Genomic DNA, 18,883 nt, shown 5'->3' on the forward strand with positions numbered 1-18,883 from the left:
CAGGAATAACGAAACCCATGATGAAAGATTAATTTGTCCTATCCACTGCCATTGTTTCCAGCATTTTTTTGATTAATTTCAGATTTCCAGCATGTTCAATTTTTGTTGCTTCTTATTTAAATTGTTATATTTCAGAGTTGTGGATTCAATAATTTTTATAAAGTTACTCAAATAGCTGCAGTTAGTATTTCACTTACGGCAGTTCACCATTTATGCCATGTGACATTGTCTGTTATATTCATTACATATTGTACTATTGGTTCTACATTTGGAATTTTTTATATATTTATCAAAAGCTATTTGAATGCTGTTTTGTTGCTCACAAACACTGAAGTCAATGAGTACACTAGTGGTGCACCTGATCAATATTTTTAATAAATTTGTGGAGTGAAGCTGCACAGTTTTGGTTAATAGATCACACATGTATTGATTTCCATGAAAATGTTTGTAAGATATTGTAATAATTAAAAAGTCAGATAGCATTGGTTTGGACTTGGGAGGGGGAGTAGAAAAATTGGTTATTGACTGAACTGCTGGAGGTGAGTGAACCTTGGGGGCTTTGCAATAAACTTGTTACACTTAGTCATTATAAAATAATGCCTTAGTCCATACAACCGACGGTCTGTCAATAACCTATTAAAACAATGCAAATTTTTACCAAAAAAGAATGCGGAAATTCAGCAAATACATCATCACAACTAAATGCAGATATGCAGAAATTGTGTATCAACAAGATACTGTACAAAAGGTATGACTCTCTTTTATGGTGGGAAGGAGCTTCTTTAGTGTTGTGAGCTCCTTTTCTCTTCTTCATCTTTATCACACTAGTCTTACTGATTATACCATTTTCATTGTTTTAATATATCAGTTTTGCTCCCTATACTAGATTTCAATATCGTCCATCTACACTTATATTTGTATTCCCTAATTTAAAGACTCTTCATGTGCTACTCATCATGATCTATACTGATCTCTAATACCTGAATCATTTGGCTCTGTGGGTAGAGGAGACTGCACAAAGTGCATGGCCATCCTCTCTTTTTATGACTATTAGTTTGACTGAATGCCTGATGTAATTTACTTTGCTTTCAGACATCATATAAATCATACCATGCTTACTTGCTTAAGGGTTAAGATGCAGTATGTCATATGTTTATTAACCAGACCTTTATGTTTCATGCTTTGATCAGTATGTAATTCTTTGAAAAAGCCATAAACAGTTTTAAAAATGTATAGAAATTATTTTGAATAGTAATATTATATTAAGAACAGCAAGGAATTATGCATGAAGGCATACTGAATAAGCATTTCGGGACCTATAGCCTCATGAAACCATTAGTCAGACAGCATGCCAGAGCAATACAAATATAAAATAATGTTTGTTTTATTGCTTAACAAGTGGTAATCTCTTAAAATGACTAGCAGCTATCCTTTTTTTTGCCACTCTGTTATATGCTTTATCTCGGCTCTGTTGTCCATTTTATCTTGGCTCTGTATCACTCTTATTTAATCCTTCAGACTGCACAGTTCTTTGTGTCATTTAGTTGTGTTCTACTTTCTGATTTCTGGTTGCTTTTTGATTTAATTCATTCGCTGCTTCATATTTTAGCTCTCCCCTGCTCTTTCATTTACCCAATTTTTTTGTTTCTTCTGATTTTTCAGGTTTTCTCTCCAAAGCTTAGAGATTGCTATTAGCAGAAAACTTTGTATTGCTGATAATTCAGGGAAATGCACAGCATAGCTAGGAGTACAGGTAGCATATTTCCGAATTGCTGAACAAACCCTTTTCTTTGGTAGCCATCCAAAAAGGCTCCTGTATACTAAAACACACAATGTGGACATGTATTCAATTAAACTTGTTACTCTGGTACAATTGCTGGTTGTCTGTGGGAAAATCAACAACAGTGACTTGCTTTTCTGTAGCACTTTTCTCGAGGTACTTCAGAGGTGTAAAGAAAATTGCCTATGAGCCAAAGAAGGAAAATTACAAGGGGTGATCAAAACTTAGTCAATGGGGTGAAATTTAAAGAGGGTGTTTAAGAGGAGTGGAGAAGGGGCAGATTTGTGGGATAATTCCATAGTGGGAAGTGCTTGAAAGCACAGCTATCAATGCTGAGTGAAGGGATGAAGTTTAAACTGAAGACTGGTACCAGAGGAACAGTAAGTATGGAGGAGGTTTAAGGCTGGAAAAGGTATGAGGGGAGAGAGATGTGGAGAAGTTTAAACAAGGGATGAAAATTCAATTTGAGACATTTGGGGACAGGGAACTAAGGTAAGATGTAATTGGTGAGCTTGATTTGTTGTAGGGCAGGATTTGGACAGCAGAGGTTTAGATGAGCTGATAATGTATGTAGGGTGAAAGTTGGGTGGTCAAGAAGGCGAGTATTGGAATAATCTAGTCTGAAGGTAGAAAAGGCATTAATGAGATCTTCAGCTGCAGAGGTGCTGAAATAGGAAACAAAGTAGATCATGTTACAGAACGAGGAGTGGACAATCTATGAGGATATAAGGTCAAAGGTTCAAAGGCTGTGAACACTATAGTTCAGTCTGACTCAGTGTCCATGGAAATGGTTGGAGTCAGTGACATGGGGCCAGTGTTTTTGGTGGGGTCAAAGATTGATGCCTTTGGTCCTTCCATTGTTTAGCTGAAAGAAAAAATAGTGCATCCAAGACTAGATGACATAATTCATGCAGTGGAGAAGTTGAAAGAAATAGGGAGAGGTAGAGCTGGGTGTGATCAGTATACCTGCAGAATGTGACCTGCTGATTATAGTGTTGCTAAGGCAAATGAGGCAGAGAGGGAACTGTTGGATACTTTGGATGTGAAGGTGCAAGGTGGATGGAGAAACTATGTTGCTAGAGATGTGAGCCAAAAAAGGATAGTCCCACAAGGGGGACATTGGAGGTGAGGCACTGGAGGGGGATCATAGCATTGATTTTATCAAAGACTACGGATAGGGTGAGGAGCGATAATGAGCCATGATCACAACCAAAGAAGATGTAATATTAACTTTAGTTAAGGCCATTAGCTACTGTTGGAGCCTGAATCAAGTGATTTAAACAGGACTTATGGGAGAAATGGGCACAGATTCTGGAGGCAACAGCAAGTTGAAAAACCTTGAAGAGCAAAAGATGAGACTGTAGTTAATCAGGACAATTGGAATAAGGGTGAATTGTTCTATAAGCAAATAGTTTTTAAAAATGTAAGGATAGTTCTTGAGGAATGGGAAACATTTACAGTATCGGCTAAAATGGGAACAGAGATAAGTTGAGAGACGAAAAGATTTGTGGGAATGGGATCGAATGAGCAGGTAAGAGATATCATGAATGAGATGAGCTTGGGAAGGACCTGAAGAGGAATTTCTTTACATTGAGAATAATGAAAATGTGTAACCTGCTGTCACATGGAAAGGTTGGAGCAGATAGCATTGATGCATTTAAGGGGAGGCTTGATACACACATGAGGGAGTAGTGAATAAAGAGATATGGGGTCAGGGTGGTGAAGAGGTAACTGGAGTGGGAGGTGTTCATGCCCATCTGGAGAATAAGCATTGGCATAGACCAGTTGGGCAAAATAGCTTATTTCTGTGCTGTAAATTACTTGTAATTTTATGTATGTGCAGCTAGACATTGAGAAGGGTAATGGAACTGCAGGCACACATGAAAAGGGAGAGAAAAGGAAGCAGGGGAGAATTGAATGCCAGAACGTTCAGGCAAGGACAGCAGCCTGGAATTATGTGATAAAAGAACTATTTCCAGTGGAAAACACTTATTCCAACCTGCCATCTTCAGCACCTCATTATGTTCCATACAGAGAAGGCCCCACAAATTGCAGTGTACACATTCTGACCTGTTTGATTGCTGAAGATAGCCACCATTTATTGCCTTCTCACCTTCCCCTAAGAAAGCACCAAACTAGTCGAAAACCTCAATGTGTTAAATCACTGAACAATTTAGAAAACCTCAATGTATTTATATGCATATCCTGTATTCAATTCCTGTGTTTCCTATACCAGTACTACTACTCATGGTAATTGTAAAATATGCTTAAAGTAACTCCTAATCTTAAACTGTGCTGAAATGCTCCTCAGGTAGGTGAAGTAACTGTGGTGGCAGAGGATGAAGCAAAACATCAAGGATAGCAGTGTTCAGTCTTAAAGAGGAAAGCACACATAAATAATAAGGTAGAATTAAAAATGGATAAGTCTAACAGTTAATGAACTATATAATCTAATTAATGCATCAATTAATATTGTTGTATAGATATGAAACTGCACTTCAGAATACTGTGCTTCATTAAAAAATTATGATTAATGTGATATAAATCATTTATAATGGACTTATAATACCAATCTGTAAGATATTAAAAACAGTTAAGCAGCTGCAACATTCCACCAGTACCGTGCCACTAGGTGGCGTTGAGAGGCTCATGTAATGTGATTTATTAAGTATAGTTGGGCTGATATAATATAACATTAACATAACTGTCATGCTGTATTCTAGTAACCCCTAACCATCAGTTGGTTGTTAGGTATAGGCTCTAACTTAGAAGATACGTCACTTGAAGTGCACTGAAACATGACAGCACACAAACTGACAAGGAAGTGTCAAAAATGATAAATAATTTGATATCCACACAGAGGCAGACAGTTTGTAGAAGTGGGGGTAAATTTTCATCTTCCTGAACAGGTGATTGACTAGTGGAGCAGATCACTGGTCTGTTATAGAGCTTACTCGACTTTTGTTCCACCATGAAATGGAAGTCAGATGAGCTATAGTGGATGCTTCATCAGAATATTGCCTGTGTAATGGAGACAAAAAGTTACTTTGATAGCTTGGTGCATGCCTAATTGCCAGAGCCCCAAGCTTGGTTCACTCTCTTCGACACTGTTATCTTCTATCTTAATTTTTGAATCAGCCTCATGTTTCTGACATCTACCTCCTTCATCCTTTGGCCTAGTAGTGTACAGTAGAACATTGGTATGTCATTGGACTAGTAATCCAGAGACTTTGTCTAATGATTAGAAATCTGAGCTCAAATCTCACCATAGCAGATGGGAAATTTAAATTCATTTTATGAAATAAATCTAGAATAAAAAACAATGGTGGCAATTAAACTACTAGATTGGTTTAAAAACACATCTGGTTTAATAATATTCTTTAGGGAAGGAAATGTACTGTCCTTAACCAGTCTGGCCTACATGTGAGTCCAGATCACAACAATGTGGTTGACTTTCAATTGCCCTCTGAAAGCAACTCAGTTGTGCCAAACAGCTGCAAAATTGTTGAATAAGAACAAAACCAGATGGACCACCTAGCATTGACATAGGCACCAGACATGACAAAGGGTATACCCAGTGCAGTCAACTCTGCAAAGTCTTCTTCACTAACATCTGTAGACTTGCACCAAAATCAGGAGAGCTGTCCCACAAACTAGTGAAATAATAGCCTGGCATCATACTTCTCAGCCAATGTCTCCTCCATTACCATTGATGGGTGTACCCTGTCTCACTGGCAGTACAGACCCACCAGAGGTGGTGACACAGAGTGGCCCTGGAAGTCAGAACCCATGAGGCCCACATGGCCCCAGAGCAATCATAGGCAAGGAAATAGGGGGTTATCCCTATTGCCCACCTTCAGCTGATGAATTGGTATTCTCCCATTTCAAACACCTTGAAGAAGCATTGAGGGTACCATAGAATGTACTCCAGATGAGTGCTTCACTGCCCAACATCAAAAGTGACTCTGTAGCACTACTACTGACTAAACTGGCTAGCTGCCATATTGGCCCTTTGGCAGTTAGGGAGAGAATCAGCATGGGGGAGTAACCTACTTGACCTCATCCTTACCAATCTACCTGCCACAGAGGCATTTATCCATAACAGCAATTTTAGGAGTGACCACTATACAGTTCATGTGGACATGAAGGCGCAATTTTCCAGCCCACCCTTGTGGCAGGTTCCCCCACAGTATGGCCAGCAAGTCGTTGAAATCTCTATTCACATCGGCGGAAACTGGAAGATCCCATTGGCATAGGGTGCTGGAAAATTCCAGCCGAGATCTCATCTTCAAACTGAGGACATCCTCCACTGTGTTGTGTGACACTACCAGCCTGCTAAATGGTATAGGTTCAGAAGAGTTCGAGCAACTCAAAAGGCACTGTGTGCTATCATCAATGGTAGAATTGTATTCCATCACAAACTAGGACCTAATGGATTAGCATATCTCACTCTACGATTACCATCAAGCCAGGGAACTGACTCAATGAGAAGGGTCAAAGAGCATGCCAGGAGTAGCACCAGGTGCACCTAAAAATGAAGTACTTACCTAGTGAAGCTACAGCACAGGACTACATGCATGCTGAACAGCAGAAGCAACATGTGACAGACAGATCTAAGTGATCCCTCAACCAACAGATCAGGTCAAAGTTCTGCAGTCTTTCCATATTCACTCAATCATGATAGTGCACAATTGACAAATGACTGGAGGAGGAGGCTCATGAACTTCCCCACCCTTGATGGAGGAATCAAGGGCATCAGTGCAAAAGTCAAGGCTGAAGTGTTTGCTGCCACCCAGATTTGGCAAGTGAATGATCCATCTTGGCCTCTTCCCGAGGTCCCCACCATCACTGAAACTAGTCTTCTGCCAATTAGTTTGATCCACATGACATCAGGAAATGGCTGAGTACAATGGATACTGAAAACACTTCGGACCCCAACAACATCCCCGCCATGGTATTGGAGACTTATGTTCCAGAGCTAGTCGCGCCTATTGCTGAACTGTTCCAACACAGTTACAACAATGGCATCTACCCAACAAAGTGGAAAAAGGGAAAATAGTTGTGTCTAAAAACAAAAAACTGCAGATGCTGGAAATCCAAAACAAAAACAGAATTACCTGGAAAAACTCAGCAGGTCTGGCAGCATCGGCGGAGAAGAAAAGAGTTGACGTTTCGAGTCCTCATGACCCTTCGACAGAACTCTGTTGAAGGGTCATGAGGACTCGAAATGTCAACTCTTTTCTTCTCCACCAATGCTGCCAGACCTGCTGAGTTTTTCCAAATAGTTGTGGCTGTTGGAAGGCAATCATCTCAGCCCCAGGGTATTGCTGTGGACAGGGAAACGCCCTAAGCCTAACGGTCTTCAGTTGCTTCATAAATTATCTTCTTTCCATGACAAGGTCAGAAGTGGGGATGTTCACAACACTTCAGTCACTGAAGCATACAGCAAGATCTGGGCAACATTGAAGCGTGAGATGCTAAGTGGCAAGTAACATTCACACCTCACAAGTGTCAGGCAATGAGCATCTTCAATGAGGGAGAGGCTGATCATCTCCCCTTGACATTCAAAGGCATTATCATCACTCAATCCACCACCGTCAATATCCTGGATGTCACCATTGAGCAGGCACTTAACTCAACCAGCCACACAAATATTGTGGCTAGAAGAGCAGGTCAGAAGCTGGCATTCTGCCATAAGTAACACACCTCCTGACTCCCCAAAGCCTTTCTACCCTCTACCATGCACAAGTCAGGAGTGTGAAGGAATGCTTGCCACCTGCCTGGATGAGCAAAGCTCCAACAACACTCAAGAATCTTAACAAATTCCAGGACACAGCAGTCCACTTGACTGGCATCCCAACTACCCTCTTAAACATTCTCTCTCCCCATCATTGACAAACCATGGCCGCAGTGCTTTACTGCAGCAACTCACCAAGGCTTCTTCAACAGCACCTTCCAAATCTGCAACTTTTACCACCTGGAAGCCAAGGGAATATTGGAACAACATCACCTGCAATTTCCACTCCAAGTAACATACCATCCTGACTTGTAAATATATTATCATTCCTTCATCATAGCTGCGTCAAGGTCCCGGAATTCCCTAACTAACCTCACATTGGGAGTACCTACACCACACAGGCTGCGGTAGTTCAAAATTACAGCTCACTACCAACTTCTCAAGGACTTTTAAGGCGGGACAATAAATGCTGGCCTTGCCATGATGCCCACATCCCAGGGAAAAAAAAAATATGAATTATTAATTGAAATTCTCCTTCCAAACTGAGAAGTAAATTTAGCACCTTAACCACTCCACATTCTGCAAAGAAATATCACCCTCCTCACTTAGAGGCACCTGTGTTCTAAATAGCTTCCCTTCTACCTGCTAAGAGCCAATTTGCACTTCGCGCATACCCACCCCCCAACACCACCACTACCACACTTAGAAGGAACACTAACATCCTCCAGCACCCCTCTACCAGCACAGAAAAATAAGGACTCTTGTACCCCTCTGCTGGCCGCCGAAAAGCATATCAGCCTTACACCATTCCAATTAGGAAAGAACTTGCATATCCTTACCTGCCTCCACCTCACCCAGTAGTTATTCCCTACAACCACTTGGAGCAAAACTTTTCCTGGGCTATTGCCCTTCCCCCCTGCCCACACCAAGAAGAAACTGAGCCTATCATAGCTCTATGCCATTCTGAAGCAAAATGTAGTCTTCTGCCCACCACACCCTTCTCCACCATCCCAAGAAAAGGTTATACTCCTCCCTCTGGTAGAGAAAAATAGACCTTGACCCATTACATACACATCCACCCCCTCAAACTCCCCTCCTTGATGACTCAGTTCCACCCACTAGGTTAACCAGTGCACATATACTGAGGGAGAAACTAGAAAAGATATAATGTTGGCATATTAATATGCAAACACTTATACATCATGTATTAAAAAGTAACAGAAGTGCACAGTACCACAACAAATTAAGTTAGCCACCTACTAAATAATTAATGGCCTGAATTTTCACTCAGTGGCAATGCTGCATGCATTGCTGCTGCCCGCAAAGATTTTCTCGACCCGACCATCTCTTCCGGGATTGCTACGGGGAAGTCCATTGGATTGCAGTAGAGTCGGGAGAAGTTCAATTTGAAACTTCAAATTAAGAGTTAAAAATCATTTACACATGTTCCCTCATGTGACAGCATCACATGAGCTGGGACATGTTTATGAAATGTTTAAAAAATATTTATTAATCTAATAAACCCTTCATGAAACTTCATCCCGCCCATGGATGAGGTTTCCTGAGAAATGTGAAGACTGCTTGGGCTCTTTGCCTGCCCGCCAACCTTAAGGTTGGATGGGCAGCCCTGTCAATTTGGTTAATTAGTTTATTAATGGCCTTAACAGGCCTTTGACAGTTCAGCAGGCGTTCACTGGAGTCAGCTGCACGCCCACTGAACAAAAAATTGGAATGGCGTGCAGGGCCCGTCCCCCCACGCCGATGTGAAAGTTCTGCTCCAAGAATAATTAAGGGGGAAATAATAATTTTGCATCAATTGTTACCATTAGGTTGAAAGTTCATGCACCTCGGGCTGGATTTTCATTGCCAACATCAGATCACAATGGAGGCAAACAATGGAAACAAATGGCATCGAAATCATGGATCACACCATCCTGTCTCCATTCCAAACCTTGCCAATTTTTGCAAGTAGAAGGATGGGGAAGTGAAGTTGCCCGCATTGTTGATTGGGCACACTTAAGTAATTATGCAGCTCTTTAAGAGCCCATCTTCTAAGGTCCTGATATATTTGGTGGGTGGTCCTTGGCAGCTGTGCGAAGCTGAACAGATCCAGCCTGCCAAGAAAAGGATCAGCTCCATGGAAAAAGTTTTACTTGATTGCAAAAGTGCAAGTTTTGAAGAAAATATATTCTACAGCAATGAAATTTTAATAACATGAACATTTCTCTACCTATCCTGGGTTCCAATTCTCCATCTGCCCTAGCCAATTTGAAAATTCAGGTGCTTTCATTTTCCTAAACCATGCACAGTTGGCAAACACAGCAATGGCTGTCAGGTTGGGTAAGAATGTGTCCCACTTGCCTAATGCCTCTGTTCCCAACCCCCAGCCACTAATTGGCCACCACTCCCGACCCCTCATCAATTAACTCTCGCCCATACCAAAATTGAAAGCTTTGCTTGTTTTCCATCAGGGCGGTGGGAGGGGTGGGCTCATGACCTGGAAACAAACCTGCCTTGTAAATCCCGCCTCTTCAACTAAAATATGACCCCTCAAATTTTTCTCCCAACAGTATTTTTTGGGGGAAGAAAATGGCACTCTGCCACAGTTCAGTTCATAAGATGGGCAGTGCTATGGAAAGTTAGTTTTTACTTAATCATTAGCATTGTTATTTCTTCCATTAATAGCATTAAAAAATTCTAAACACTAAAATGCACTGAATTTATATTTAACCTAGCTTGCTGTTGACAGGGTCTCAAATTAAATGGGGTAATTTTCATCTTCACCGCTTGGGCATAAATCAACAGGAATGAAAATCGAACAGGTTCTGTGACAAGCAGGAATTTTACACAGTACTTTCCCTTCGATGTACTTGCCCTGTCAGTTTTAGAAGGTGGCTCTGGTTGCTAGATGTGTTCCTGAGCACTGACATCCTGAATTTCATAGAAACAAAATTCCCTCTCTAGCAAAGCAAGAATTACAAAGTGGTTATGAGATTTAAAGATTTAAACCATTGCTTTGATTTTGTCTTTCATTTTTGCTCCTAAGGTTACTTTGTTTCAGTATTACTGATACTTTAGGTGGATTGCTGTTAAAAGTTACAATATTATGTTCTCTCTGTTCCACCTTAATGTCACAAAGCGCTTTGATTAATCTTTGAATCACTGTAATAGTTCATAAATATGAACATTATAGATTTATATTGAAGAGGAAAGGTGATCTGCAAAAAGCATAACAATTAAAGAAAGTTGTTCCTTTCAAATTAAACTAAAATGATGGCCATAAGAATTTAGGCATTTGACCAGTTTCTTCAAGCAGCACTTTAAGGCTACAATTTCTCTTTGTATCATGATATAGGATTTTTATACTAAAGGCTTTTCCTTATCATTAAAGCAATGCTAGTTATTGGTTGCTGGTAGCAGAATAAGTGTAAATAGAATTGACATTGCATACAGCAAAACAGGTTTGATTTGCTAAGCTCACAGCATTCTAAAGTACACAAATTTGTTCCACCAAGCTTTTCGACGGCTTGCAGATGGGCAATGATTAATCAGAAAGCTAACTGTGAAGTAGTTTGCTATTAAAGTGGAAAGCTCTGGAGCATACTAATTGAATCAGAAAATTAGAGACACTGAGCAGTAATTGGCTATTTTTCATGCAGCAGGTGCCAAGTTACTCATCTGTAGAACAAGGTATTTTAGGCACATTAGTAATAGCGAAAATACTCCTCGATATGAAACCACAAGATTTTGGGCATTAATAGTCATTTGAGCAAGCAAGAAATAGTAAAAATTCTAAGTGCTCAGCTGAACGTGCTAAAGTTTTATAGCTGGGATCATTTGCCCATTAATATACAAAGGAAAAATGTTCAAATAAGAATATTATCATAAGCTGATGTCATTAAAACACAACTTATAATAATTTTAATACCCTCAGACTGTTATTTTGTAGACACAGAAAAAGCTTCTGTTAGGGAAAATGTATTGGAAAATATTAGGTTATGAGAAAAAGTGTTGATCATAGTAGGAAGTGATCTTATTGGAATGAACATTAATGATCCTCACTATTACAGCTGATAGAATACATACAGGAAGAAGCAATTTTTTTTTTATTGTTGATGGAAAGTCAAGGTTATCTAGATTTTTTTTTATTGTATGGAATACTGTCCTTATGGGTCTGGGCTACTGACAAACCTACCTCTGATGAAAATCTGTCTATGTTAATAGTGTCCAGAGACACTTCTTTATAGGTATCAGTTAATGAAGGAAAAGGTGTGCAGTGGCGATAAATAATACACGCTAGAATTACTTCAGCCTTAATTTAATCACAAATAAAATTATTTACCAGGCACGCACATACTCGTCTTCAATTCCTTTTCCTGAGTAAGTGATGCCAATCAACTGACATTCTTTTCTCTTTCCCTAATCATATAGTCTTAGTAATTGACTATTAGCACATGGTTCTCAGTCACGGACACGGGGAAAACCATCTTTCACTGTAAATAGCTGAGGCAAAAATTTTCACTGAGTAAGGTATCTATATTCATTTCACTTAGTATTTAAATGCTGACTAACAATCATATTGATATTTAGCAAAAATAACAAAGAAATGTTCATGATGTACAGTGCTTATAGTTATTATGCAAATTTAAGTTTAACTTTTGAGAACAGCATGTCCTTTCCAATGTTCAAGATATGAGGCTGAGGGTGGCCTCCCCACAACACAGTATAAATAGCGGGATGGGTTTGTCTCTGCTTAGCCAGCTTGCTCCAAACTTTTCAGGTGACTGCCCAACAATTAGAATGAGGCAAAACTTTCCTCCACCTCTAGGAAGAAGCCCCTCCTCATAGAGCTGCTGACCAACCAGAGGCTGGCAGCTCTACACACCCACCACTAATGGCCACTGCTGGTGCTGCAGGTAGAGTCGGGGGTGGTGTTCAGCAATGGATCTGGACATTGAGGTAAGTCCAAGATCTCTTCAGAGCCTTCTGATAGGCCCCAGAGAGGGTAGGAGCTATGGAGGGCATGTTAGAAAGGGCCAGGGTTGAGCATGGATGTGGAGAGAGAAAACTGCGGGAGGACCTCCGATTGCACCAAGGGCCCGGAAAGGTGGCCCTCCCTCCTTTCATTGACCAGCAATTGGGCTGCATATTGGATGTAAGCCTCTCCCGCCACCTGTTATATTAGAGTGGCGATGAGATGACACCCTTAATTGGACATTAGTTGTCCATTTAAGAGTCTCAATTTGGCCACAGACAGGTGACCCACCTGACGCCTCACCTGTCACCCATAAAATCATGACGGGGGCAAAGATGGTTGGACCTGGGTTGGAATGCTGCCGATGACATGTTGCCCGAATTTACCGGTCCACCTGCCTGTTGTCTTGCCCACGGGTGGCCTGTAACATTCAGCCCATGCACGTTTTCTATCATATAGCATCACCTCGTCTGATATTTAATGAAAGAGAATAAGAGAAATAGGCAAAGAAACATATTTATTACACTTACCTTAATGGGAATAAGCATTTTATTTGTAATTCATTTTAAAATTTTCTTGTGTCGAAACTTGCAGTTTTCAATTGGCCACAGTGTGCTACTGTATTATCCTACCTGCTCTGGGAGATACTGGAGGACAGTGGCATAGTGGTAATGTTGCAATCTGAAGACCCAGCCTAATCCTCTGAGGACATGGGTTCAAATCCCACCATGGCAGCTGGTGGAATTTAAATTCAGTTAATAAATCTGGAATTAAAAAAAAACTAGTCTCAATAATGGTGACCATGAAACTATCAACAATCCATCTGGTTCACTAATATTCACTAAAGGCACAACGACCTTTTCTGAGTGTTATCCACGTAAAGAATACATGTCCTGAAATTATTATACAAACATTTAATGTGCCCATTGAAAACCACCTCTCCATTATTTAGGGAGCCAATAACTTGCCTGAAATAAGTATTTATTAAAATAATATTCAGCAGCATCATTTGAGGGTCACAAAGCATTTTTAAATTGAAATGTGTGCATTAATAGATAATTTAGTACAAAATAAAACTTGACTTTGAATATAGACATTGGATATGGGGGACAGAAACAGGCCATTTGGCCCAATCAGCCCATGCCAGCATTTATGTCCCTCTCGCGCCTCCTCCCATCTTTGCTCGTCTAAATCTATCATCTTAACCCTCTACTCCCTTCGCCCTCATAGGGGAGGAAATCTGCCATCCTTACCTGGTCTGGCCAACATGTGATTCCAGAGCCACAGCAATGTGGCTGCTTCTTAACTGCTGTCTGAAATGTCCTAATGAGGTCAGTTCATGGGCAATTAGAAATGGACAACATGAGGCTCTAGGACATAACATTTATTTTTTCTGACCATTACTTCCTCAGCTCGAGCCCTCAATGACTAGTACACCGACCCACTGCCAGCCAAGAGCTGGATATTCTTCATGAGAGGGAACTGGAACATGAATAGGCCAAGGAGGCCTGAGGATATTCTACACAAGACACTAAGGGTAGATATTTCTTCGTTTTTATGATGCCAGCAAGGACATTAGGGCATTAACAGTTCATTTTCTTTAGCTGGTAGGATGAATTTTGAGTAGCTTCCGAAGGGTTCATATCTGCCTGGTATTCATGTCATTAAGTTATGGTAAACTTCAGCATCATAGCACATTATAGTTTGGCAACACAAGGATTTTTTTTCTAATAAATGCATTGTTGTAGTTTTGGTACTACATCCATCTGGGTATGTAAAATTCTTTCAGTACAGTCATCATGCAGAAAATCAGCTTCATTGATATCACAGAAAGGAATAAAGATGAACGGAAGATAGCAAATGTGATATGGATTTTTGACTTAATGAGAGAATTATATATATCTTTCTCATGAGTGAAGTAAAAATCAATGTAACACTTTCACCCATGATGCTGCCTAAATATTTTCTCCCTCAAAAATATTTAAGGTGCTTGCAAGTCCATATATCACATCAATAGCACAACTATTATAGCACATCATCACAGATGTGTATGATCCATTACTGCAAGTACCACAGGGCAGCAGTTACTTATGATGGATTCTTATACAAATGAAAGAATACTCGCAAGAGACCGATAGTTATGTAATATTCTATATATGTCATGGCTGTTAATTTTTAAGCCCTTACTGGGGTATCTCATGGATTGGACCATTAGATAATTAGATAATTATTCACTGAAGTGATCTGTCGTTTATAATTCTACTGCGAAGAGTTATGCTTCTGGGCAAAGACATAAACATAAAAAATACACTAAATATAGTAATTGCATGCAATAACTTCATTCTAACTCTTGATAAAGCTGCAGTAATGACATCACAAGGCACAACACCCTTTTCTGAGTGTTATCCACGTAAAGAATACATGTCCTGAAATTATTATACAAACATTTAATGTGCCCATTGAAAACCACCTCTCCATTATTTAGGGAGCCAATAACTTGCCTGAAATAAGTATTTATTAAAATAATATTCAGCAGCATCATTTGAGGGCCACAAAGCATTTTTAAATTGAAATGTGTGCATTAATAGATAATTTAGTACAAAATAAAACTTGACTTTGAATATAGACATTGGATATGGGGGACAGAAACAGGCCATTTGGCCCAATCAGCCCAGGCCAGCATTTATGTTCATCTCGCGCCTCCTCCCATCTTTGCTCGTCTAAATCTATCATCTTAACCCTCTATTCCCTTCACCCTCATATGTTTGTCTAGCTCCCCTTAAATGCACCTATACTACTCGCTTCAATCACTTCCTGTTGTAGTGAGTTCCACATCTTCACCACTCTTTGGACAAGGAAGTTTCTCCTGAATTCCCTATTAGATTTCTTGGTGACTATCTTACGTTGTTGGTATCTAGTTATGCTCTTCCCCACAAGTGGAAACATTGGCCCAGAATTTCATCATGATGGAGAGCCTCTCTGTCGTGGCAAAAACCCTAGAAATGGCTGAAAATTCCTCCCCTGAACCCAGCATTTCTCATCTTCATGGGGAAGGGACTGGAATCAGGCCAGGGTTCACGCATGTGCAATTCGCGGAGGCAGCTGACTCTATAAATCACCAGCTGCCTCCACTGAAGTGGGATTTTGGCAGGCCAGGGATGTGAAACCTGGAGTGTGCACATTAGAACAGTGAAGTGGAAGTTTCAACTTGGTGGATTTGTTTGGATAGCCAGTGTACCCATTTGGAGAGGTAAGGTACCCACCCCTTTGGATAGTCCCCGGGGACTACTCCAGGAGACGTTAGACACCCTTTGGGAGAGGTAAGGCACCTTTTGGGATTGATTTTGCACTTTTAATGCACAAACTCTTTGGACCTGGTCAAGCTGAAAAAGAGCTGTCCAACTGTCAAGGAAGTGTCAAAGCTATTGAGGAAGTGTCCAGCGATACTAAGTGAGTCAGCTTGAAGAGATAAGGGCAAAGGGTAGTGGGCGGGGGCATGGGTTGGCATAGAGGTATGAGGGATCGTGGTAGTGCATAGATGGGCATGGGTTGGCATAGGTTGGCATGAATGGGGCATCAGGAATATGTGGAGGGATAAGGAGTGAGGCTGTGTTTTGTTTTAGTCTTTTATTTTGTTTATGTAAACACAATTCTGATGCATAGAGGCAGACCAAACGCCCAGCCAACCTCCTTACCCAGCAGCCTTTGCACCCGTTCCAGGGTCACCCGCCCTGACTCCTACTTCAGCCCCCCCGCCAAACGAAAATCTGATCTGTGGGCGGACATTTTTAAAGGTCAAGTTCACAGAGCTGGGAAATCATCCAACTCTGCACACCCGATCTGGGGATGAAAATGTGGACCATTATCTCTCTAATTACTAATTCAAAACCTTTCATAATTTTAAAGACCTCAATTGGGTTATCCATCAGCTTTTTTTTCAAGAGAAAAGAAATTTAGCCTGTTCATTGTTTCCTGATATGTATTCTCATGCATTTCTTGTATTGTTCTTGCAAATCTCACTTTCTCCAGTGTCTCTATATTCTTTTTGTAATATGACGACCAGAACTGCACGGAGTACTCTTAAGTGTGGTCAACCAATGTTGGATATAGATTCAGTTTAACTTCCCTTCTTTTCAATTTTATCTCCCTGGAAATAAACCTGAGTGTTTGCTTTGCTTTGCTTTTTCTATGGCCTCGCTAGCTTGTGATTGATTTGGTGATTGGTGTACATGTACTCCAAGATCCCTCTATTCCTTCATCCCAGCTAGGTTCACACCTTTCAAGTAATAAGTGGCCTCCCCATTCTCCCTACCAAAATATGCTACCTCAGTTATCTGTGTTGAACGTCATTCGCCAATCATTTTGCCCATTCTCCAAGTTTATTAATATCCTCTTGTAAGTTGTTGTTTTACTCCTCTGTATTGACTATACCTCCTTCCCCGCCCAATTTGGTGTCATCTATAAATTTAGAAATTGTGTTTTTTATTCCACAGACGAAATCATTAATGCAAACTGTGAAAATCAATGGTCTCAACACTGATCCTTGTGAAACATCATGGGGAGAAATTGTTCCCCATCGGGGGGGTTTTGCGGGTGCGGGCAGGCGCACAGCCAGTCGGTGTTCCTGATCGGCTGGGTGCTGCCATTTTATGTGCGCAGGCCAATTAAGGCCCACCCAGCGTGATGCGCACCAGGAAGCTGAGGTTGCCTGAGTTGGAGCATGCTTGCGAAAGAGCGCAGAAATCTCCCAGAGCTGCCTCAGGGAGATTATTTTAATTTATAAAACATTGAATAGAGCTAAAAAAAAAAATTTAAGGACATGTTCCCTCATGTGAAACTGTCACATGAACTGGGACATGTCCATTCATTCTATTAAAAATTTTTCAAACACTTTAAAAACATTCATAAAACCTCTTCCTGCCTATGGATGAGGCTCCATGAAAAATGCGAAGGTCGCCTGGGCTCTTTGCCTGCCTGCCAACATTAAGGTTGGATGGGTAGCTCAGTTAATTGCTTTATTGGCTTTTTAAATGGCTTTAATAGGCCTTTGACAGTTCGGCGGGCGTGCAGCCGAGTCGGCTGCGTGCCCATCAAATTGAAAATCTAAATAACGCATGGTGACGTCAGGACGCATGCCCGATGTCACCACGCATCATTTTACGCCTCAGCTAGTGGGCCCCGCCCCCACTCGCCTAGCCGAAGATTATACCCCATGACACATCTTTCACCACTGTGAATAACTGCCCTTTACTCCCACTCTCTGCTTTCTGCCTTGTAGCCAACTAATAAGCTATTCTGCCACTTGTCCTCTGACTCTGCAATTTCTGACCTTATCAATGGATTATTATGCTGTACCTTATTGAACGCCTGTTGAAAACCCAGATAAATTATATCTACTGCATTGCCATTGTCTACTCTCTCTGTCACCTCTTCAAAAAATTGAATAAGGTTGGCCAAGATTGATTTTCATATATACATACTGAATTACAAGTATGTATTCGAGAAAGGAAAAGATGGATACCAAGAGAAATCTTTGTTGCAAAATTTGTCAGGCGGAGAATGGCCCATGTCTGTTTCTTCTGTTGCAGCCAGCAAGGAAACTTGTTTCTGCCTGCTGATTTAAATTATTATAATATGAAGGCAGTGCTAAGCACACAGTTGTGTGGCAGCATGCCTGAGAAAGGGGCATAAAATTGGTAGGCAGGCATGAGTTAAGACTTAGCCTATGCTTCTTAATGCCTGCTTCCACCTCATAAAGGGGAGGTGCATTGTGGGTGGAACAGGTGCTGGAAGACCTTCTAAAAGTTATTTTGACACGGGGAACACTCAATAATAGCACAATGTGGCAGACAGCAGGCTCTAAGATTTTCCAACATTGCATTTGAGGTCTTGGCACAGGAGGTGGAGAGGAGGAGAGATACGATCTGTCCACAGTGAGCCAGGATCCTCCAGACAAATTTTTCAAAAGCAGTGGGACCAGATATCCATGGTGGTCAATGCCAGGAGTTATCTTGATGCCCCACATTAATGGTCAAGGTCAGTGAATGTATCTTCAAATGCCTTATCCTACCAACTGCATTACTAGCCCCAAACACTGCTTAATGCACCACACCCCTAACACACACCAATCATCTCTACCAATCTCAATCCATACCTACCATTCATAGCAAAAACAGAATTACCTGGAAAAACTCAGCAGGTCTGGCAGCATCGGCGGAGAAGAAAAGAGTTGACGTTTCGAGTCCTCATGACCCTTCGACAGATCTGTCGAAGGGTCATGAGGACTCGAAACGTCAACTCTTTTCTTCTCCGCCGATGCTGCCAGACCTGCTGAGTTTTTCCAGGTAATTCTGTTTTTGTTTTGGATTTCCAGCATCCGCAGTTTTTTTGT

General features: G+C 40.9%; 1 protein-coding gene across 8 annotated transcripts in view; it reads left to right on the top strand.

The window, feature by feature from the left end:
- Window positions 1-18,883, top strand: part of fam172a (family with sequence similarity 172 member A) — a 684,886-nt gene that overhangs the window by 560,307 nt on the left and 105,696 nt on the right. For 2 of the 8 annotated variants that reach the window (XR_005942765.1, XR_005942766.1), the window contains exon 11: window positions 13,905-14,029. The exons of 5 other annotated variants lie outside the window; for them this stretch is intronic. Coding sequence is in view for 1 of the 3 variants with exons in the window: in XM_041185661.1 (XP_041041595.1) it covers window positions 13,905-13,924 (20 nt within the window). In the remaining 2 variants the exon portion in view is untranslated. Of the gene's footprint in view, window positions 1-13,904; window positions 14,038-18,883 lie in introns of those variants that run through there. One more of the 8 variants, XM_041185661.1, reaches the window with a different exon arrangement.

Source organism: Carcharodon carcharias, chromosome 4, assembly GCF_017639515.1.
Source record: "Carcharodon carcharias isolate sCarCar2 chromosome 4, sCarCar2.pri, whole genome shotgun sequence".
In the NCBI taxonomy this organism is placed as follows: Eukaryota; Metazoa; Chordata; class Chondrichthyes; order Lamniformes; family Lamnidae; genus Carcharodon; species Carcharodon carcharias.